We start from the raw sequence: 23,708 nt of genomic DNA on the forward strand, positions 1-23,708 counted from the left end.
TCCTATAAGCTGCTTCTCCTCTTCCACCTCACACAACCCCTTTTGGGAGTGAAATCCCGTTTAGGAAGCGAACCTGGACTGGCCCTGGATCCCTCCCATGGTGCTGGCTCTGTGCAGCCCGGGAGCAGAAATGAACCCGCTGCTGCACGACACCAAAGCTGCCTCTTGGAGAAGTGTCCCGGGGTGAGGTGCCAGATTTGAGCACAGGAACAAACAGGCTTGTGCAGAGTTTGGGGAGACCAAGGCAGTGAGAGGAGCTGTGAATCCAGAGGAGGGGACAAACACGGGAGAGGAGTCACTCCTGCCTTGGGGAGCACAGGCTGGGTGCTGCTGGAGCTGGGACACACTGGAGGGCAGGAGGAAGCTGAGCCTTGGAGGCAGCAGATATTATCTAAACTCGCCATAACTCGGTGAGGACACGGGAGAGGTGTTTGTAGGCCAGCCACATTGGAAGAAGCAGATATTGTCTAAACTCGCCATAACTCGGTGAGGACACGGGAGAGGTGTTTGTAGGCCAGCCACGGTGTGCAGGGATGTGGCCAGGCCACCAAGGGACGATTCAGGGAGCCAGCTCAGACTGGCAACCTGAACTTCCTTGTGTACAGATCACAGGACAGCAAGGGGCGGACAGGAGCAGTTAAGGCACCCCAGGGCATCGTGTCCCTTTCTGTCACTGCAGTGAGGGGAGGGACACAAAATTAAGGAGCCCCTCTTCTCCTGCAGTCCCGTGTCAGTATGCAGGACACAAACCTGCCCTGAACCCAAGTGCAGCTCTTACAGACATGTTTGTGCTGGGTTTGGAGATACAGGTGTACTGTGTCAGACCAAAAGTCTTTATACAGTCATAGCCTGTCTTCAGTAACAGGAGAGAGAATGGCATGGAGGAATATAAGTTAAAAAGGTTTGTTGTGGTACTTAATTCTGCAGCTATTTGGACTTAAGGGTCTCCTCAGTCAGAGCTGGTACCTTCTTAATTGAAGGTACTCCATTTCTCTTATGAGAGCTTATCTCATTTCTCAGAATATTCTACCTTTGACGTCTGCAATCTTGTGGCCATGAGCTCCACACTGAGTTCCTCACTACACACACATCACTTTAAACAGGTACAAATCAGGTTTTCTCTTTTCCAACTCCCTGTAGCGCTTGTACTAAGCCAGTAAACAACCGCAGCCTTGTGCTCTCAGGCTCACAGCGTCCCACCTCCTTTTAGACACTTCAGGGTTACTCATCAGAGCTCAAATAATACAAACACTCTCCAAAGCAGTTGAGAGGCTCTGATAGAGGCAGGAGGCAGCAAGGCAGGGAGAACTTTTGCAGGGGTTAAGCACAGAGCAGAGCTCCGGCAGAGTCTGACGTTCAGCAATGGGTTGTTGCACAAGAATAGACCGAAGGCAAGGCAATGGAAATAACTTTCCACAGAGCCTGTGCAACTAGATGTTACAAAAGCATGAAGTCAGGACCCTAAGAGTATTTTGAAAGGTCTAAGCATTAATATGGAAAATAAATTCAAGTTGTTACAGAGAGGAGCTCACAGGAAAGAAAAGCTCAAGGATGCTGCTGCAGGGCTCCATCTTCCAACTGCTTCCATATTTGAACAGAACTCCCAGGCAGCCGCTCCCTAAATCCCCAGCACAGCTCCTAAGAGGCACACATCGTGGGCAGGCTGGGTCAGATCATTTTCCTTTGTGCTGCGACCTAGAGAACCCTCGGCACTGAACCAGTCCAGAGGCAGAAGTGTGCAGGCTCATTAGGGGCTCCACTAGACTCAGGCACCAGCAGCAGAAATTGAAAGAATAATGCGCGTGGAGAGGTCAAATATTTGCTCAGAGTACAGCAATTCTGGCAACGCAGATATTGCCTGTGCCCGGTCCATTTTTGTGGATGACAAATGAGTTGGATACCTTTCAGTGGGGCTTTGAAAGGGAAGGTGACTGTTCCAGGCTGCCACTGGAGGCTGTTTCACCAAGCACTTGTAAGGCACCGGGAACAATAACTTTTCTGCAGGGGAGAGAGTGCACTGCTCTTCTGCTGCTGAGGACTCTGGGCATGAGGGATAAAGGAGGTTTTGCAACTCACCTCTAGCTCTGGCTGTACCACTTGACTTTTTCGCCGCCTGACTTTGATAAAGAACCTCCTTTTGGAGAAGCAACCAAATAAAAGCCCTTCCCTATATAAGCAAATGACATATGGTCTCCTTGTCCAAGATCACAAAAGAACATTAGGAAAGCCAAGATGCTCCAGAAAGAGGGAGAAAAATGGAACATCTGACTTGGTAAAAACCAAGCTGCCACTGCCAGAGACTAATGAACGGTTTGCTGGCTTCAACTTCTTTGATGATTAAACACCAGCTCCTGTTCCCGTCATTCTTGGGAAAGAAATTAAAGGACAAAATAGTCCTCAAGTGTGTTTCATTTGAAGGAGGGGGTAGGAGGAATAAGAGGAATTGTTTTGAAGGGGAGAAGACAGGATCTGCCTGCAGTCAGCCGCATGGAATTGGAACGGCGTAAAATGTACAGGAATATAGAGGAATGTACAGGATTGAACAGAAATGTATGGGAATGTCCAGAAATGTCCAGGAATATACAGGAATGTACAGGAATGAACAGGAATATACAGGAATGTTCAGTAATATACAGGAATATTCAGGAATGTTCAGGGATGTTCAGGAATGTACAGAAAGGACTGAGCATAAAGCGGCAGCTCTTCCTCATCCAGCTCATCCAAGAGGGGATTGTCCATTTCCAAACAGATAAACCAAGGCATCCCAGACCTCAACCTGCCCTAAGTAAATACCTGCCACAGCCTTTCCAGCCCTGAGGTAGCACAGAGCCAGTCCAGACTCTCACCTTTGCTGGAGGCAGGAGGCAGCAGCTTTTGTACTTACTGTACTTTTCATGGGCAGAGCGTCCTGCCAAAACGCTGCTTTTAATTTCTGTTTTGGTGCAAGTGCCAGTGCCCAGCTTTACAAGCCTGGAGTTCTGCGTGACAGCTGTTATACAGAAAGTGACAAATATTTTGGATACTCCCTCCTCTTCAGCCTCGCTGGGTGGAGAGACACAATCTTTTTTTCCACTTTCCCGCTTTTTGAATAGCCAGATGTCAGCACTGACTTGGGAATCAGGAAAAGCACTCTTCCAGCAGGGCAAGGAAGGGTTGGCTTCTAGGATATACTCTGTGCCCTTCTGGTGCTGCAGGTCTGTGTGCTCTTGAACTCATTTTCTTCGAGACCTGACAAGTATTTTGCATGGATCTGTTCCCCTCGCTAATCTGATCTACTTTTGTAGTAATTTGCATGCGTTTAATTGCTGAATGCATGACCAGAAACTGGGACAGGTGTCGGCAATACCCTCAACAGCTCAGGGTGTGCAGGGAAAGCGTGGCTTTGTTGCCCTATTTCTCTCCTGCCTGGCCCCATCCCTGCAGCACCTGGAATGGTGCTGGCCCTGCAGGTGACAGCTAAAGGACACAGCTGGGTCCTGAGCCAAAGGGATCAGCTGTGACAAGGCCTTCAGAGTCCTGAGCCTGGACCTCAGTGTCCTGTCTGAGCATCATGTCTCACCCTCTGAACTGCCCCAGTCCGGCTGGAAGCAGAGATCGGGAGGAAAGAGCCAGAACTGGTGGGCACAGGGACGAGCATCACCTGCTCTCTGAGCACAGAAAAAACAGCAACCTTGCTCAGAGTTACAGGCAGCGATCCCAAAATCACCACCTGCAGCACGTCTTCCTCCGGCGAAGCTTTGAAAACAACGCCAGGCACCTTCTGCCCTTGAGCCATGAAATCTGCGAGCTGATGCACACCTCTCCTGCTGGGCTGCTCTCCTCCCTCTGTCCCCCAGGTGCAGCAGCCAGGCCAAACCCAGAGCCCTTTGTGGCCTCAGTTGTCCTGCTGCTGCACCACCAGCTAGACTGCTCTCAAAACCCACCACAACTCGAGAAGCTGCCTTTTCCTGAGAGTGGCCACATAATGGGGGCGCATTTCTGTTTCCTGCAGCTTGCCATGGCAAACCAGCACAGAAGGGCACGCTTTGGCCAGACACCCCACTAAGGGCAGAGAAGCAAGGCCGTACACAAAGTCTGGGAAAGGCACTACACAGATTTGACCATTCTGGGGGCAAAAGAGATGCTGTTACACGATCTTCTAATCCTAGATGGGCTGGGAACCGATAGGGAACTCACATTTATGTTTTGCTAGAGCATCAGATGTCTCCAAATGGCTGCTCCAAGATTTCCCAAATCCCTTCTCTCCCTTACCGTATTTACTTAAAGCAAAATCTTAACTTAGCCCCTTTTGTTACCTCTCTTAATCTCTCCCCAGGCATGCACAAGGCCACCCGTGCCCACAGTGTGGGACACACAAGCGTCAATGCCCCATCTCCGTGGAATCCCAGAGAAGAATTATGACCAGGCATTGCAGAGCTGGGAAAGGGAATCCACGAGCTTGCTCTTCTATTACAAGATGCTTTTTGGTGTGAAGTGCTTGGTGATTTAAAACAGAATATGCTGACCCACCACAGAAAACCCTGGTGCTTTCCAAGGCTGTCCTCACCTTCCGCTGCTGACCTGCACTGATCCAGCCCTCTACCCCGCTGCCTTCCACAGTGCTGGTGCCTGAATTCCACCTCTCTCCTCCCCTCTCCCAGCTCCCCTTTCCCCTCCTTCCTGCCTTACAGCCTGCGCTGCCAGTGTCCTCCTGTACACACATATTGGCATATCTAATATACGGCCACGAAACCTCAAAAACGCTTTTAATAATTACTTGGTATTTAATTAAACATGCAACAACCAGCCTATTAGAGTAAATTAAATCTGAGTGAGACGTTTGAACAGCGACTGGTGAAGATATCAGTTTCTAAAGCTCTCAGAAGGATGGAGGAAGAAAACTGGATTATGTCAAGGGAAAGTTGATGCTGGAAGATGAGTGATGCTTCCCGAACCTTTCCCCCACATCTCTGGGCAAGTGTGAAGTGTGTAAACACAGAAATTATTTTTTCCTCCCTGAGGAAAAAAATTAAACAGAGCTTATTATTCCCCATGCTATCAAGACCTCCAGTGCAATTTGGGGCTGCAGAGGCAGGAATTCATGTTATAAATAAAGCAATATTATTACTTTACATGGCAAAATAAAATGTGATATATCCAGCTCTGAACATTGAAACCGCGAGACTCTACAACAATACCAAGGCACACATTTGAAGGCATTGTTTTAATTTAGGGAGGGAAGGTTTCCTGTTTCAGGTTCTGAGAATTGCCAGAAAGATGTCATTTCCCAGGAGTTAGCCAGAGGCAAACAATTCCTTTAAATCATTTAAGACAACTAGCACCTCCTGGATGAAAACATCACCTCAAGTAGGCTGGCACAGAGGGGCTGGACCAAGGACTCAGACTGGTGCTTGTTTCCTGTAGAAAGCAAAGTTTGGTCACCCAGGAAGGATGAAGTAGATGGCGAAGAGCAGAACATATTTGTGGCAGGGGGGCTCAGTTAGGTCTCAGCACAGAGGATGGCAGCCCTGGTGATGGAAAAACAAGGCCTGCCTCTAACAGGAACAAGGAAACTGGATGCAAACCATTTCACCTGCAAACCCTCAGACTCCTGCACCCAGAGACGCGGTTCTGTATCTGGGGTGACTTTCTGCACCTGAATATCCTGCACAGCTCTATCTGCGGCCCCTCAGGTGATAAAAGCTCAGTGGGAGGGGATGGTGCTGGAGGAAAGGGCCAGGAATCAGCTTCATCAGCTCTAGTGTGCACAGAGCACTGCCCAGTCATGCTGGGACAGCAGCAAGGGGCAGGGGGAGCAGAGGATCTGCTCTAGGAAAGAATTTCTACTGCCAGGGTTATTGGGAGTAGCAATCATGATGGATGGATGGTGGGTACCTCCTCCTCCACCCATGGGTGAGTCTGCCCCGGTTATTTCAGGCGCAGGCCAAGGGAACCAGCCCAGGCTGAGCCCAGCAGCAGTGCCCACCATGAGAACCACGCTGGCCCACTCCCAGTTCATCCATCCCAATCCTGACTGCGGGATCACAGACCTGATGGGTGGGTGCTGCTAACACTGAAGACAGCATTCACACTGCAGCTGTACAGAACACTCCTGATTCTGCTGAACAAGTCAAGATTATTACAGGATGCATAAAGGAAAAAAAAAAAAAAAAAAGAGGTTTCAGCAGGCTGAGGAGGTCCACAAGCAGAGCAGGCTTTGACTTCACAGCCAACTGGATGGGGAGAACAAGCTGCAGTCCCTGTCCACGCTGAGTGAGTGCTCGCTGCAGCACCAGGACCAACAGTCCTGGAGCCAAGGAGCTCTATTTGCAGAGCTGGCAGGGAGCCCACGTGAGCTCAGTAAATAAAGTATCCAGATAATAAAAATACCCAAAACCACTGTTTAATTTTTTTTTTTTTTTCCTGAGGGATCTGATACAGAGAGAAGCGCAGGGCAAGCCCACCCCTCCAGAAGAGTGGAGCACACAGAACATGAAAGGTCTGATGGCTCACAGCTGGTACAGCTAAATACCTGACACTCCTTTTTGGGGCAAACCACTGGGACTCGGGATAACAAGGCTTCTACTGGAGCTTCTGTATTGCAAGACCTCAAGTCCCCTGCAATCCCAACTAGAAACTCTTGACGGATAAAAAGGTCAATGCTTTGTGTATCAGTGACCCAGGAAAGCATCAAAGGAGGTGGGCAGGGGCACAGAAGGCACAGGCTGCCTTCCCCTGCAGCCACACTGAAGATCCAGGAGACACTGGGGTAGCAGGGTGCTACAGAGGGAGAAGGAGATGAGATCCAACCTGTGAGCAGTGATCACGGTTTGGGTTTGCTTCCCTCCTCACCAGAGGCTCAGATGGGAGCTCAGCACACCCTGGAAAATGCAGGCAGGGATGTATGAGGTGGCATGCCCAGTCTGGTGACCCAGCACGCCGAGGAACAGGCAGCAGCAGACCAGCTGTGCACACCTGGCAAGCAGAGACGTGGGAGGGACCGGCAGATCTTGCCTTTTACTCCCTCCTCTGCCATTTTTTTTCCTGTGTGGGGCTGGCCTGAGATTCTGTTTGTGCCAGGGTAGCAGGGACTGCCCACAGCTCATCCCGCATGCATGCTGTCCTTCCCCAAAACAATCCCTCTGTCTGACTAGAGCACCTCTCTGGATCTCCAAAGAGCTCAGCAGACCCTCTTCCTTCCACCATCCCTTTTCCTTGAATGTTCCTTTTTCTCTGTAGCCTAGCAACTCAGCACAGACTCAGAATATTAACAGCTCCTGTCCCCACACACGATCTTCTCCAGAGGCCTGAAAAATGTGATAGCAGAGAGGCTGAGAGGGGTAGGAACAAACACGAGAGATGTGGGGAGCGTGCAGGGAGCCTCTCCCAGCATTCAGAAACAGCAGAGCCATTCAGCTGTCGGATCTGCCACCTTCACTTAACATGTACATAACATATAGAGCTATTTATAGCCCCCTTTATTTACATATTCAAATAGCAGCACGACACGCAAGCGCTTGTGTTCGGATTTCGGTTCTATATTGAGGCACTGGCACTCTGGCACAAATACATTCTCTGTTGCTGGGTGCTTTAAATGTATGTATGACAGCATGTCAGAAGGTCAGAGTCTCAAGGTCCAATTTGGTTTTCAATCAAATCAGATGAAGCTTTCACTCGGGGGGGAAGCCACTTTAGCATTCTGCAGTAATGCTCTCCAGTGCTGCAACACTGCTACTGAAACAGGTGGCACTTTGGAACGCTGCTCTCCAATAGAGCCAGCTTTTTAATACATGTATATATATATATAAAATATATATATATAGGCTGGGGGAGTTTTGCCCGCGTAAAAACATGAATAAAAATTTAAGCAAAGGTGGAGTTCGGGCGGGGGGGAAATTATCCCAGGCAGTTTTCTGCCGTAGGAAATTCTAACTACTACAGGAATGCTGGGGTGCAAGCTGAAGCTGTTCATACCAGCACCATACAACACTGACATGTTCAGAGCTAAAGATAACTCGGCTGATAGGGGAACAGATGGAGCGCTGCAACGCATAGCCCTGCTCAGCTGAAAGCACGCTGCAAACCATCCAGCCAGGGCCTCTCCTCCTCCCCAGCACGACTCCTCTCCTGGCGTGGGGTGCAGTCACCTCCCAAGCGCGCAGTGAACTCGGCCTCTGCTGGGAGTGCACCCAAACGCTTGGGAAACTGCCTGGTGAGCCAGACACGGGAACTCTGCTTCTGAGCGCTGGGCCAGGGTTCACTCAGCTCTCCCCAGGCTTGAACTTGTACTGGAGGACTGGCAGAGCTGCTCCTCTGGGAGAGCAGGGCCGTGGGAAGGTTCTCAGTGGGGAATCACTCCTAACAACCACGTTTTATTCATGCTGCAAACCCAAGGTCTGGGGATCGGCCAGTTCACCCCACGGCTTTCCCATAGCACAGAATTTCACCTCATGCAGATGAAGAGCACTCTGCAAACTCTCCCATTAAGATATCAGGTGAGTGCTGGAAGATCCCCAGGCAGAAACAAGAAGAGTAGAACAGAAAGCTTCAGGGGCAAGAGAGAGAATCATTCCCTTCAGAATCACAGGATCACCAGGTTGGAAGAGACCTCCAAGATCATTGAGTCCAACCCAGCGCCAACACCTCAACTAAACCACGGCACCCGGTGCCACATCCAGGCTTTCCCTAAACACATCTGGGGATGGTGACTCCACCACCTCCCCAGGCAGAACATTCCAATACTTTATCACCCTTCCTGTGAAAAACTTTTTCCTAATATCCAACCTGTATTTCCCTTGGTGCATCTTGAGGCTGTGTCCTCTCCTTCTCTCAGTGCTGCCTGGAGTGAGACCAACCCCAGCTGAGTACAGGCACCTTTCAGGGAGTTTAGAGAGTGATGAGGTCACCCCTGAGTCTCCTTCTCTCCAGGCTGAACAACCCCAGCTCCCTCAGCTGTTCCTCACAGGGTTTGTGTTCCCAGCCCCTCTCCAGCCTCGCTGCCTCCTCTGGATGTGCTCCAGCATCTCGACGTCCTTCCTAAACTTATCCCTTATCCAACAGTTCGGTCTTTCCTCAACTGAGAGCTTGCTCCAGCAAGGTTCTCACAGTTCACCTCCTACTTAGGGCCAAATCGTGCCATTTGGCCAACAAAATTCATTTGAGGTCATCATTAAGGTTGAAAAAGTCATAGCCCATCAGCACAAGCACAGGGCAGCTTTTTTGGGGAACATTTTTTGGGAAGCAACGGAGCTGTCCCCTCAGACGAGGAGAGCCTCAGGCTCTGGTGGCAGGACTGCTGCTCCACCAGGCTGCTCCACAGGCACCGAGTCCCTGAGACCTCTGTCTCCAAAGGAATTCCTGGGGCTTTGTGCAGATCCAGCTTCCAGCTGGCCACTGCGTTTGGAGAGACTGCATGGTGATCCTTGGCTTGTTACTTAGCAACTGGACTCCAAGTAGTAGCGAATTTATTGGGCTGCCGCTGCAGCGGGAGCAACACCAGGAGCAAGGGCACGGGGAGAGTTTTGTCATGGGAATGGGATAACTTGTGAAGTGTTATGGAAGGCAGGCGAGATTTTTCCCTTCTACAAGTTGCGATAAATGCAGTAAATATTGACATATGAGTCACACTGACCTATTTTCTAGATTTTAAGCCGGGACAACCTCTTTGTAACTGATTTCAGAGGAAGTGAATGGGGAGCACTTCAGGCCCCTTCACGAGTTCACTTTATTCTTGACTATTTCATGCAACCCCTTTGGAAGAACCATCCCCGTGTGTCAGGCAGACAGGGGACCACTCCTTGTTTAAACTTGAGCACCCAATCCCCCCACCACCACCCTGCAGAGCACCCCTGAGGCCAGATGCTTTCCTTGTCCTGACACACTGCCTCAGCCAGTGGGAATTCTGTTAAAGACAGACCTCGTGTGACGTGAGCAGGTGTCCACATCTGATCCTTGACATTTTAGGCGCTGTCAGTGCTGGTGAAAGTCACCCTTAGCCTCAGCGCTCATGGGATATCGCTGCAGCAAGGATAAAAAGCTCCTAACCACAAATCTAACGATGGCACGTGAGGTGTGTCCCTGACATCAGCTTTGCAAAAGTGTTTCTGGAGCTCAGTGGATTTCTACTCTTCCCCTCTCTCCAGACAAGCCTCAGGGCAGGCCGTCGTGCCTCCTGCATGCAAACAAGCGCATCTCAAAGCTGTGAAGCCCAGAGTTGTTTGGAGGTTTCTCTAGACCCTGCCACAGACATCTCTTATTCCTCCAAACATCTAGCAGCAGGAAAAAGCTGTTGTTGCTCTCCCTCAGCCAGCCAAGTGCTCGTGTGTCTCCCACTTCCTACAGCTGGAGAAGCAAGGTGAGCAGGTCCCCAGGGTGACTGTGTGACCGATGGCAGTGTGCACGTGGACCTTTGCCTCCCCTTCGGGAAAATGCTGTTTCACGTTTGATTGTGTCTGATTTCCCAGCTGTCCCCACACGCCAGGGGCTGAAGGGACAAGAGCTGTGTGAGCCCAGCTGTGCTGAGGCACCACCAGCAGCAGAGGAAGGCACAGGTCCCTGCCTGCCCTGAGGAAACCTTTCATGCCAGCCGCCTGTTGCGATATCCTGGTTTAGACCACAGTGTACAAACAAGGCAGATAATGCCCACCTGCCCATGCCCGTAGGGATAGCTCGCCCCAAGTCAGAGCTCTGCCATCCTTACCATGAGCAGATCAAGACTCACAGGATCATTAAGGTTGGAAAAGACCTCCAAGGTCATGGAATCCAACCTTTGACCAAACGCCCCCATGGCCACTAAACCGCACCACAAACCGCCAGGTCTGCTCCGTTTTTGAGCACTGCCAGGGACGGTGACTTTACCACTTCCCTGGGGAGCCTGTCCAAAATTCTTAACCGCTCATTCAGTGAAGAAATTTTTCCTGATTTCCAGCATGAATCCCCCCTGAATCCTTCTCCATCACCAAGGCCTCACAGCACCCTCTGCTACCTACAACACTTCCATCCCAGGAGCCTCCAGCGATCCAGCAGGGCCATATCCCCTGCAGCACCACGGCAGGGCACCATCTGCAGCTCAGCACCAACCCTGCCTCCTAGTTCTCCCATATTTTGGCAGCCCTAAATATTCAGCAGCCTTGAATACCAAGAAGTAACACGCAGAGAATTTAGGTAGCACAGTGTCACAGGGCTGGGGATACCCAAGGCTACAGAGAAACATTTGCACTGGAGTGTCGTGTCACACTTATATCTCACAGCATACAACTCCAGAAAACTCTGACTGTAGGATTTACGTGCTTTAACCTCTGCTTTTTAAAAACATTTGGATACCCAAGGACATAGCAACTGAGAAGTATCTGTTCGTCATTTCTCCATTGAAAAGAGACAGCAACAAAACAGAACGTTTTCAATTAGGAATAAGGAAAACATTGGTACATTTGAAGAGAGTAGGTGGTACTAAAAGGCACAGCGTAAGAGTAGAACTTTTCTTCTTTAAAATCTTGGGTTTTTAAAGCTCAAGGCATCTACACCAATGGAAAATCCTTTCCAAGGGCACACTGCAGCAAAGTCAGGTCTGTCCAGCATTGCAGGTGTCCATATATCCCAGTGAAAGCAGAACTGCAAAGCCTGCTCAGGACAGATTCCACCACAAAATCCATTTCAAGCATGCCCAAAAGATGGAAAATTTGATGGAGTGAGAAGAGTGATTGCCCACTGATGGTGGCGTAAGAGGTCGTAGGATCAACTGTCCTGGTCAAGAACACTCTTACACACAGCCTGGTCCACTTCATTTTGGGTTAAAAGCTAATTGAAAACCCTTGCAGCTCATGGTTGCCTTGAGACACGCTTTACATCCCTCTTGAACAGGGAAATCTGCCAAAGCAGACAGCTTGTTTTTCAAGCAAGCTTCGAGAAGTTGGGAAATAACAGCCACGACGCTTCCTGCCGTAACCTCCAAGAGATCCAGCGCAGCGTGCCGGCGCCAGAGCAGTCACTCCAACAAGGCACAGCCTGGCAGCAGGGGCACAGGGCTGGGAAGCAGTGAGGCGTTGGGAAGAGGGTGCCCAGAGAAGCTGCGGCTGCCCCTGGATCCCTGGAAGTGTCCAAGGCCAGGTTGGATGGGGCTTGGAACAACCTGAGGGAGTGGAAGGTGTCCTGGTTTGGAACGAGATGAGCTTTAAATCCCTTCCAACCCAGACCATCCCATGATTCTCTGCAGCAAAGCATCAAGGTCAGCTTTGGCAAGCGCAGTACCCTGACCCCTAACCCTGCCCCACTGCAGACCCCTCCCCAGCAAAAGGAATTGTCAATCCCACAACATCCCACCTTTCACACCCCTGTTCCTGCAAAGGTTTTTATCTGGAAGCCTTGTTTCCCTCACTAGCCCTCTGCAACAATCCTCTTGTAACTTTTCAACTTGTCACCGGGTTTATAAAACTTTAAAGCTGGTGCTATAACAAACTGAAATGATGTTATTGCAGATGTAGGAGAGCATCTTGGGATGAATAAATTATAGGAGCCACAAAGAAATCATGACTATAATGGCTGGATGCTCCGAGCTGTCTACGGTGTGCAGACACAGGAGGGAGCAGGTTTAGGACTGCACAGATCACAGGGCAGGAAAATTGAAGCCTTATGAAGGGTAACCTCCTCTTATTTCAAATGCATACAAAACTTCTGCTTAGTTTTTCCTTATTGAAATAGCTCATTAATACTTCAAGGGAGTCTGAACTGTCTGGTGCCAGAAAAATATGTCCCCAGAGATTGCCTAGAGAGGGAAAAGGCTACATTGGAAGGATTAGTCCTTGTCTAGTCCCACCATGCAGGAATACACCGCACACCCTGAACAGGCCAGGACATCCAGCAGTGGGGGAAGACTTGCAGCTCTCTCTGAAGCCATTGGTACTGGACACCACCAGAACCAGGACAAGCTGGCTGAGCCAGACCTTAAGGTGAGTGACTGGGCAGCATTCAGGGCACGAAGCCCAAGGACAGGCACCCACAGGCTGCTCCAGCTGAGTGTGACCTGAGCACTGCCAGAGCTCTTCATTCCCCAGCTCCGACACGCTGCTGGACTCCTCAGAGACCTGGTACCACACCAAGAGACCTGAACGTGCCACTGTCCAGTGCCACCGCACACCAAGAGTCCATGAACACCTGCAGGTTGTTCCCTTGATTCCTTAAGTTTTCAGCTTTTGTATTTTTCAGGTCCTGTGCTGCATTAGTGTAAAGCTCTGCACTCCACACGGAGTGTCAGCAAGCTCTCTTCAGTTTGGTCAGACCAAACAATCCTGCCAGGCCTGACAACCAAGGACACCATCACAGCCTCAGGTCCTGAAACGTATAAACCAAAGTAAACTGGGGGGAAGCAAAGTGGGGGAATGTGACTTCATTACCTGAAGTTGTAATTGGACAATTAACCTCTGATATGCAAATAGACCAAACTTATATCTGCCCAAAAAAACTCGTGACCACCATCCACCTTGGGTGTAGCCTCTGCCAGGCTTTTGACTGCCCAGGGTGAACCTGTTGAAGGCCTTTAATAAATACTCACTTTATTCTTTTAACTCTGCCTCGGTTCCAGGTAACCATTCCAGGCATCACCCTGCTCACTGCAACTCAGTCCCAGGTTGTTGCCATATTCTTTCAGCCTTCTGGCTGTTTACATTTTTGTAGTGGAGTCTTCTCATGGATTGTAACATAAACACAGTGATTGTTTTCGCATTCCTCCGTGGAGGAGGGACAATTGATGGACTTCTAGTCTGGCCAGTGGGGTGGAGGGGTGTCAACCTTATTCTCCAATCCCTGGTCATTGTCCAGAATCTGTATAAGCGAGGTCAAGTAAATAAATTGCCCTTCTTTTTGCTCTGAACTTGGCTGTGTGTGTATCACTCTTTTCATGTCCTCTAGCGACTCCAGGTCACCTCAGAGGAGATGGGCTGGGTGGGTTACCCAGGAGATGCCATCCTCCTGTCCTTCATGGGTCACCTGAGCTGCTCAACAGCAGCATGAGGACGTTCCTCCTCTCAGCCTGCCTTCAAATCCCCAACTTGCAGATTTGTACAGGAGATGAAAAGACTCCAGCGAGGCCTTTCATCTTCATGGATCAGCACTTCCCAGAGGGTCTGCCACTCAAACGAGCCCTCCCCAACACCTATTTGGCCTGGCCCCTGGCATCCTTCCCCAGACATTTCAATTGATGTCGCTGATCTTGGCTCAGCAAATAATCCTTCTAATCACTGACAAGAACAGAGGCTGCAGCTCAGCGTTGCTTAGCCGTGCTGAGGGGGGGGTACACAGCAAGAAAGCATCCCTCTAGAAACTGAGCTTGAAAATGTGGCTGACCACACACAGGCAGCAGCTGCCGTGACCCAGGAGGCGACGCTTTTTAAAATAAGGGCTGCAGTTGTGGCCTCTCATCACTGGGAGATGGTTGCCACTGTACCTATGAAGGCCCTGCTGGCACAGGACCTGGGGGTGGCCCTCAGGCAGCCGGAGGTGCATCAGCTTTGGGTGTCAGAACACACACGGCACCAGCCGGCAGCTGCAAAGCATTCCGTGTGTGCCAGAGTGTCTGGGAACATCCGGCACAAGGACATCACTGCGCTGCCCTCTCAGAGAGCCCCGTGTCCTCCAGGACAGGAGTGTCACCACCTCTTCATCTTGGGAACACGGTTCCCATGGGAGTGAGGGCGAGAGGCGCTCGGGGATGGAGCTGGATGGCTCCGCAGCACCACAACCAGCTGGACTCCCTTGGAAAACAACTTTTGGGAGCGTGCAATGCCTGGTCACTGACAGCACTTGTTCCCCACCACCAGGCAGCCAGCAGGCGCCAGGGAAAGGCCTGGGAGAGCCGGGGGCTCTCCTCAGCCTGCCCAGTCCCAGCACCATTGTTCCCAAAACGATGTCTGAGGATTAATTAATTATCCTACAAGGGGCAGTAAGTAATAACACTCCTCGTGGAACAATAGAAGCCATTCGGTCGCCATGACAACCCAGCTTCACTTGTGCGCCTTTAATTTATTCATTGCACAGTTCCTTTCCCAAGCACACACGATGCCAAAAAAAAAAAAAAAGCCTTGTTTTTCTTGCCAGTATCCATGTCCAGAGCGGGGGTAAAACACAGCCCTTTCCCCGGGGCATCTGTCACACAGAAGAATGATGCACATGAAATCCCTTCAGCCTGGAAACTTACATCACATGAGAACTCTTCTGCTCCCTGGATGTTTGTTCTTCAAGATGATTCTGATTTTTAACCCCTTCTTTGAAGCTGCCTCACCCACGGTGCTCAGAGATCTTGATCCTGAATAAATCCTCACCTCATCTCCCATCCCCAAACCTTTCCACACCCTTTCCCCTTGCCCCAGTCTATGTAGGAAAGATGGGCTGGAGATTATTCTTGTCAAACAGAGAGCCAGGAGGGATAATCAAAAGTCCAGAAGTGGCATTCCTTCATGCCCACAGGAGCGTGGCACAGACAGTGGTGCCCAGCCTGACCACAGCCACGCACTCAGTGCCCGTCCCTGTGCTGCTCAGATTCTGCAGGATCCAGAGCAGCACGTGGATGAAGGCCTGCGCCAGGAGATCTGTGCCTCACAGAGGGATTATTGCTGCTGTTTCTGCCCCAGTTCTGTGCCAGAGGGAAGCAGGGGCTCACTGGAGAGGGGGGAGCACTGCATTTACATGGTGAGGGTTGGAGAGTGCTGCTGGGCCAATGGCTGCTGCATGCCTGGCCCCCTTTAGCCCATGGACACCTCTCCATCAGCCTCTGCAGGGCTCAGCTGCCCTCACAGAGTGGTTTGGATGGCAAAGGACCTTAAAGATCATCTTGTTCCAGCCCCCTGCCATGGGCAGGGACAGCTTCCACTACCCCAGGCTGCTCAGAGCTCCATCCAGCCTGGCCTTGGACACTGCCAGCGATCCAGGGGCAGCCGCAGCTCCTCTGGGCACCCTCTGCCAGGGCCTCACTGCTTCCCAGGGAAGATTTTTTTCCTAAGATCCAATCTGAGCCTGCTCTCCTAGTCTGATCCATTCCCCCTTGTCCTGTCACTCCAGGCACGTGTACAAAGTTTCTCTCCACCTTTCTTGTGGGCTCCCTTCAGGTACTGGAAGGCCACCCCTAAACTGGCTTTTTTTCCAGGCTGAACAATCCCAGCTCTCCCAGCAGAGCTGCTCCATCCTTCTGCTCATGCTGGAGCCTCCTCTGGACTCACCCCAGCGGGTCCCTGTCCCTCCTGTGCTGGGGACAGACCTGCTCAGGCTCACAGGGGCAGCTGCTGCAGGGGGGCTGAGAGACAACCCCTCACCCCCTCCCAGCTTTGTTTGTGCCAGTCTTGGTCTTAAGCCAGGATCCCAGCCCCCAGATTGTCCACTCTGGCTCTAGCAGCAGGGTGACATTTGGCCCAGCACCCCAGAAGATCCAGGTCCAAGCTGGGCCTGCGGGAGGAGATGACTCAAAGTTGAGTTGTGGCCTGACAGGAACGAGAGATGGAACTAGGTTAAGACATCTGCCCCTGCTAAGCTGAGCCTAAACTCAAGCACAGCTACCCAGTGCCTCTGTACCCAAATCTGGGGCCACACACAGTGCCCAGTGTCACTGTCACTGGACTGAGGCGTCACACGTCACGCAGAGAGTTCGGGTGACGGTAGCAGAGAGGCAGCAAAAGAAACCCTCACACAGGAGCATCAAGGTTCATGGCTGGCTCTTCCCCCTGGGTCATTCCAACTCGTGTTCAGGCTTTTCAGGCAGTTTGGAAACAAAACCAACCGGTCAGGTGGTGTCACCTCCCCTCCTCCCCTCCACAGAGCAGCAGAGGAGCTGGTGGGGCAGGGAAACGGGGCAGGGGAGGCCAGGGACAGAGAAATGGGACAGGAGCAGTGGGAGGCCAAGATTTTAATTGACTGGAACTGCAAGAGCTCTGAACTGGCCCAGGATTCTCCTGCAGGGGTCAGGAAGTGAGGAGCTGGACAGGAACTGTCAGGAGGCTCCCACCAGCCTCTGGGAAAGGACAAGAGTCTGGAGGAAAAGCTTCTGGACCCCAGGGAGAAAGGCAAGTTTAGGCAATTACAACACAATCTCTGTCCTCTGCTGGGTGCTCAGGGCTTCTGAGGGACAGTCCTGGATGTGAACATAAACCACGACCAAAGCAATCAGCAAATTTCACAGATTTCACCCCAAACCATTGCTACTCGAGCAGGTAATTTTTTTTTTTTTTTTTTTTTTTTGTTCACACTGTGTGAAAAGCTCCAATCTATCAATGCCACCCAAAAGCAGATTTCCATTAGATGCCTCTCTTTCCAGCACAGGTCTCCATGGAAATGTTGAATTACCACCAGCAAATGAAAACTCACTGTTTTTAACCTGGCAGGGACACATTGACTATAAAGCCACCTTTGTATCAACCAAAAAATACAATCCACATCTACTTTTTAAGGCATAAGCTTTTCTGACTTGAGGAGGTGTTTGTGCAACCAGGAGTGATAAGAATCTACTCTGGATGAGATGCCACAAGCTCCAGAGATGCCAGCAGAGATCCAGCTGCCTCCAAGGAGCCATTGCCTTGGAAGTAAATCTCAGCCAGAAAGTGGAACAACAGTTTATAGTAGGGGTTTTTTTTGTTTGGTTTTTGGTTGGTTGGGTTTTGGGGGGTTTTTTGGGGGTTTTTTGGAGGGTGGAGTTTGGTGGGGGTTTTCTTGTTGTTTTGTTTTGGTTCTGTTTGTTCATTTTGGTTGTTTGTTTTTATTTGTTTGTTTTCCCATTTCTTTCTTATTTTCTTTTCTTTTCTTTTCTTTCTTTCTTTCCAGACTCACCATGTTGACTTCAGAGATCTGGTCAATGCTGGAGATGTGGATGCTCATTCCCACTGTGACAGGGTTACCTGAAACACAAACAGGCTGGGTTAGGACACCGTTCAAGTCCTCCTCTCTTATCTGCAATATAAGAATTTCCTAGAAAAGCATGGATTTGATTTTAGGCAGCCCCACATTCCCTGAGTATCTCAGCACTGAATGTGCTCAAGTGATCAGATTTCTCTCACTCCCAGACTTACAGACTCACCCCAAGGAGCAGCGCAGCCTAAGCTTGATTTTTTTTTTTTTTTTAATTCCTGGAAGTTCATTACTCCCTAGTAACGCAATTATCCCTGGTTATTCCAAACAATCCCTTCAGAGACCATCAGGAGGCTCCTGGTGGGCTCACATAGGGTGGTCCTGATTGACCATACAAAGAACACAGCACCCAAGCCCGTGGAAGCCACGGGCAGGAAACATGCTCCAGCTCACTCCTCCATCACTCTGTCTGCTCTGAGTACTCAGTCTGAAAATCCCAAGAGAGTTTTAATACCCAAGGCACCAGACAAGTAGAGGAAACAGATCCACGAAGTGAAAAGGCAGCATTTGTACGGTGGTTTCTCAGAGCAGAGCTATGAACAGGACAGTCCCTGCAGTGGGGTTTAAGCCACGTAAAACAATTTACAGCGAGGTACACACCTGGTGCCATATTCTATTAGCTTTCTGTGAACGTTTACATTTTGTAGTGGAGTCTTCTCACGCTTGTAACATAAACAAGAGTTGTTTTTCACATTCCTCTCTGATGAGGGACAACTGATTGACTTCTAGCCTGGCCAGTGGGATGGAGAGGTGGCAACCTCGTTCTCCAATCCCTGGTCACTGTCCGGAATCTATATAAGTGAGGTCATCATAACAAAGTTAGCCTTCTTTTACCTTGGAGTTGGAGTGTATCGTTTCTATTCATGTCCTCTAGTGACACACACCCACGACCCAAGCCAGCAAAACCCTTCCTGTAGCTGGAGACGGGGTTTTTGCATGTTACCCCTCCCCTGCTCAGGCCCACAACCCCAAAGGCAGAGCGCAAACCCAGTCCCACCCCAAGAAAAGCCCCTCTCCTCACACATGAAAGGTGGAAAACGGTCCCGTGCAGTGCGTCACTAGAAAGGGAAAGGCAAGAAGTTGTGCCACTCAAGGTATTAACTCTTCCATGCACTCATTAGTAGATCTAAGTGCTGAAGTATTTACAGATAATCATGAAATGGCTTAGAAAGTAATTAGGAGATTGGGGGAGAGGGGAGAACCACACAACTGGAAATGAAGTGATTTTTTAATTATGTGTTACCAGAAGCAGGGAAGCAGTGTCATTAGGGGTGCCTTGTGATTGGGTGTGCTGTTCACCGAGACCCTCTGCTGCAAATTAAGCAGCATTATCCTTTAATGGAATATGAACAACACTGAAAACATCAGAATCAACCACTGTAATTAGGCCCTGCTATGCAAATCTCCTTAAAGAGGCAGTGCAGGCTGCAGCACCCCGGGCTCGCTGACAGGGTGCCCGAGGCAGGGGCGCTCAGGAGACCTCCTGGAGCCTCTGAAGATCCCCTCACAGACACTTCTGAGTGCTTGTACCTTCATCCTTCACAAGGGAGCCAGGTGGGAAAATAACCAACAGTCACACCAGGGAGAGACGATCCTGCTGCAGCCTCTTTGTGCCAGAGGCTGACACTGGCACAGCAAAGCTTTTAAGGAAGTCTCACTTTGATAGTTTGTCTTTTTTTTTTTTTTTTTTTTTTTTTTTTTTTTTTTTTTTTTTTTTTTTTTTTACCCTGAAGTCAGGGCCTTGTGATAGAAGCCATGGCAGGAGGAGGAAGTCAGCGCTGCCCTGAGGATCTTGCAGGCTAATTAGTTACAGGAGGAGAGTCAGGGCCACGCACAGGGCTGCAGCAGAGCCTGGGAGAAGCCAGATTCCCATTCCAGAGCCTTTCTGCCATGCAATGCTGCTCCCTCCAAGAGTGCCCCACTGCCTGCTTGCCTTCCAGCCTGTCCCCACCGGGGCTTGTGTCACTGTGGCTGTGCACCCCGTCCTTCCCCAGCCCCAGCCAGGCTTCTTTCCCCTGCTGAAAGCAGCAGGCTGGGTGTTTGGAGCAGGGGAGCACTGGCAGCGGGGACAGACAAATATTTGTCAAACCCAGAGCCCATCCAATCCATTCTATCCATCCAGACGTTTGTGCTGTGCTCATCACCATGGCATCCGAGCGCCCGGGGTCATGCAGTGACTCAGTGTCAGAGCTCCAGACCTCCCCACTCCCAGCTCCAGGAGCAGCTCTGGAGTGGAGGGATCAGCTCCCTGCAGAGTCAGCAGGGCTCCCCTTGGCGTTGCCAGCTCCTCCACATCCCACCAACCAGAGAATTTGGGAGGATCCACTGCCCACCTGCGAGCCCTGGGGTGTGCAGCCCGTGGGCTTCTGTGTGACTGTCCCACAAACAAAGAAACGCAAGCCCTGCCCTTGCTGCACCTGCTTTATCTTGATGCCAGGAAAGCCATTTCACCTTCTCCAGCCCTGTTGTGAAGGCTGGCCCCCAGCCTGCTCAGGACAGGGATTCAGGAGGGTGGACACAGCCAGCACAAAAATATGTCCTGACTCTCAGTGCAGCCCAATGGAAAACCAGGCCAGCTGGTGCCCAACTTTAAGTAGTACAGGGAAATAAACAAAGGACATCGATTCTGCCAATGCTAATGGCTTCAGGCAAGAGGGGTACAAAAGTAGGGTGTTTCAAATTTGGGATAACATCATCTGTAGATTTGCCCAGAATGGACAGAACTCTGCATTTGTGGGTCCGAGAGAGGGCAAAAGAAGTAAACCTGATATTAAAGGCCTGTGCTTTTATCTGTGCCTTGCCAGTGGGCACAAAGAACTAGACTTTCTCCCCTTGAAGAAAAAGCTTCTGCCTGGAAAGGATTTGTAGGCAAGATCACGAGTGAGGGAGTGTGAGGAGTTGTGCCACTTTTACCAGCACCCTCACACATCCCTGTTTCTCACCACCACTGGAGAGTTCACCAACATTTTGTCTTGAAAGTTGCTTGATGCCTGAGAATAATGCACTCAGGAAGTTGGAAGGGAAGCAGACAAACAAGTTATAATAAAACCTGTCCTTTTTTTGAAAGTGATACTTGTCAAATATAAACACAGTCAAGGTAGAGAACAAGTTGTGCTAATCTGCAATATTTTCCCAGCAACCAGTTATTACTTTCACATTTTATTTTATAATGCATAAACCCCCAGCACCTGGAGTCACGTTGCTAACAGGAATAACTCAGCACAAGTGTAGAGGAAAGGTTGTGTTTCCAAGCCTGCGTGTGCCTGCACTGCAGCCAGAGGTGACGGCAGCCTGGACTGGGACATCTCTCCCAGAGCTCAGCCTGGTTCTGAGCCTGCAGAGCTCACTGAAGGCAAAAGCACAAAATTCAGTGAAACAGGGCGGTGATTACTCAGGCGACTGCTCTGAGCTAAGGTCCAAGCTGTCCCCTCTTCACTCCTCTCCAGGGAAGTTAAAACCAGAACAAGCTTGGGTTCCTGTGCCTCCAGATCTCCAACTGCAACACGGACGCAGCCAAAAAGACTCCAAACCTGTGGGCAGGTGAACAGAGCTCGATTTATGGTCCGCTGAGGCCACATCATCTTTATGAACTCCAGCCAGCGCTTCAAGGTTCCTGGTTCCTGCATTCCTGCCCACGTGGACCTGGCACTGCTGGCAGAGCCAAGGTTTGCAGTGGCTGCGGGACAGGGATCAGCCTGAAAATCACCCTTTAGTCTGAACTACGGGAACAAAGGCATTAACAGGGTGTCAGAAATTTCACAGCTTCCCTGAACAATACCTTCCCACATTTCACTGCGCTGAAGTGAAATATACTGAAGTGAAAGATCTCTATTTTCCTAGATACCCAAACCAAATCTTCTCTGCAGTTTAAATGTAGTTTGGTCTCATCATTCCACCCCACCCCCCCCCAACTCCATGACGGTGAAAGAATAAATCAATCATCCTTCCTTAACAACAGCTTTTATGTTCTGAGAAACCATGACATCCCCCTCCCTCCCCCAGCCATGCTGCCTTGTCTAGATTAAATGCACCTGATTTCTTCAACCTCTCCTCGGAGGTCATGTTTTCTAAAGCGCTGACAATTAGTGCTGCTCCCCTCTGGCCTTTTGCCAATTTGTCTACATCTCTATTTTAAAGGTATCCACGAACCAGCCCCTGAAGCGACGACACGCTCGCACAGACAAAAGAAAAAAGCAACCTCTCCTGTACAGAACCCGCATCCCAAACCCACAGAAAACGTCTCCAAACCCATCCTGGGAGCTGCTCACTCTGTGTAGGAGGTTAGAGATGGCAAAGGGGCAGCTGAGCTCCTGCCGCTGGAGTGCATCACGCGTGCAGCAGGAGGGAGCTCAGCCCCGTTCTCCTCTGGACAAGGGGAGAAATTATTCGAGACAGCTTTGTGCATGAGCCTCAGCATTCCCTGCTCGCACCCTGCCTGTGGCATCACCAGCCTCTGAGATCCCTGCAGCAGCACGAAAGCTGCTTTTAGGTCTTCTGCTGAGTAAACAAAGCCAACCAGAGAAAAAATTAGAGGCTTCAGTTACTAAACCCACATTTAGAACAGGTCTGTGCCTTACCCTGCGATGGTAAATACCCACAGGCATGAGCTCCCATCCGTGCAAAATCCTGCTCCTCACTCCAAAGCCTCCAGAAGCTGAAGGGCAGCCCCAAAACAGCCAGTCCCAGACAAGGCTGCCCTGCACCGTCTGGTGGAAGTGTTTCTGCACACACAGGGTGGTACAGGCAGGCAGGAAGAGGGCCAGGTACCCCAGTGCCTCTCCTGCGTATCCAGCGACCCTCCACCCAACAGGAGCAGCGCCTGGGGCGATCTCAGCCTCCCCAGAGGCACCACCAGCACACAGCCTGCCATTCCACCACCAGCACTTCTCCCCTCGGTCTTCACTCCGCGCTCCGGAACGAGGCGGGAGCGTTCGGCCTCTGCTCGTTCTTGCTGCACAAAATGGCTTGCCCAGGCCGCTGCCTCTGCTTTGTTCCCAGCTCGGAACCTCGGGGCAGCCTGGCTTTGTGTTTGCAGCTCAGAGCCAGCGCCCGCGTCACGGCTCCATGGGCTGCTTGCACAAGGCCTGACAGACGTGGTTTAGGGGGGAGCCGAGAGCTCCCAGGTAGCTGGAGGTGCAGAAGGTGGCACATCCAGCACCGGGCTCGTCGTTGGCTGAGGAGCTGCTGCCAGGATGAAAACGTCCATCCTCCGCATAAATCTCCCTCTGGCCCTCCCAAAACAGATAGCCCTGAATCCTTTTCGGCTGATGGACTAATTAGTCCTGTGCTGTAGTTTTTTTGAAACCACCCAGAAGATAACTCAGAGGCCAGGCTGCTGTCAGGACACTCAAATTTACTACACGCCAGCGCAGGCAGGATGGAAACGCTCCTGGGTTTTCAGCACACAGGAAGATTGCAAGAGAGGAGCTCACAAATTGCTGTCTGCATAATAGCTGTGCTTACAGATCTCAGCACTGAGGCTCCGCTACAGCAGCGAGAGAACGTCTAAAAGATGCCAGCCCAGCAGGCGACACAAGCCAAATCACAAAGAAGTTTCCCAACGCTGATTTTCCCATTCCTTTCCTTTTATTTGAGCTTATGTACAGCATCAAGCACGAACTCAGTTTAGTGTTAACATCACTTGAGGAACAAGAAAAGTTGACCATGTATCATGAAAGCAGAAATGTTCTGGGAACCACTTTCATCCAGCATCTCTGATTTGCAGTGACACCTAGAAGCACCGAGTTCAGCAGGGTCCCTTAAGAACCTAACTCAAACTTTTCCAATATAATCTAGGTTTAAACATCCATTTAACACTTTCCAATCCTTTTCCCACCTGGTTTTTGGGT

General features: G+C 50.6%; 1 protein-coding gene across 2 annotated transcripts in view; it reads right to left on the reverse strand.

The window, feature by feature from the left end:
- The window catches only part of LOC120762022 (gamma-aminobutyric acid receptor subunit beta-4), a 75,792-nt gene that overhangs the window by 29,289 nt on the left and 22,795 nt on the right, over window positions 1-23,708 (reverse strand). For both annotated transcript variants that reach the window (XM_040083988.2, XM_040083987.2), the window contains exon 3: window positions 17,782-17,849. In XM_040083988.2, coding sequence (XP_039939922.1) covers window positions 17,782-17,849 — 68 coding nt within the window. The remainder of the gene's footprint in view (window positions 1-17,781; window positions 17,850-23,708) is intronic.

The sequence above is a fragment of the Hirundo rustica genome, chromosome 21 (genome assembly GCF_015227805.2).
Source record: "Hirundo rustica isolate bHirRus1 chromosome 21, bHirRus1.pri.v3, whole genome shotgun sequence".
Classification (NCBI taxonomy): domain Eukaryota; kingdom Metazoa; phylum Chordata; class Aves; order Passeriformes; family Hirundinidae; genus Hirundo; species Hirundo rustica.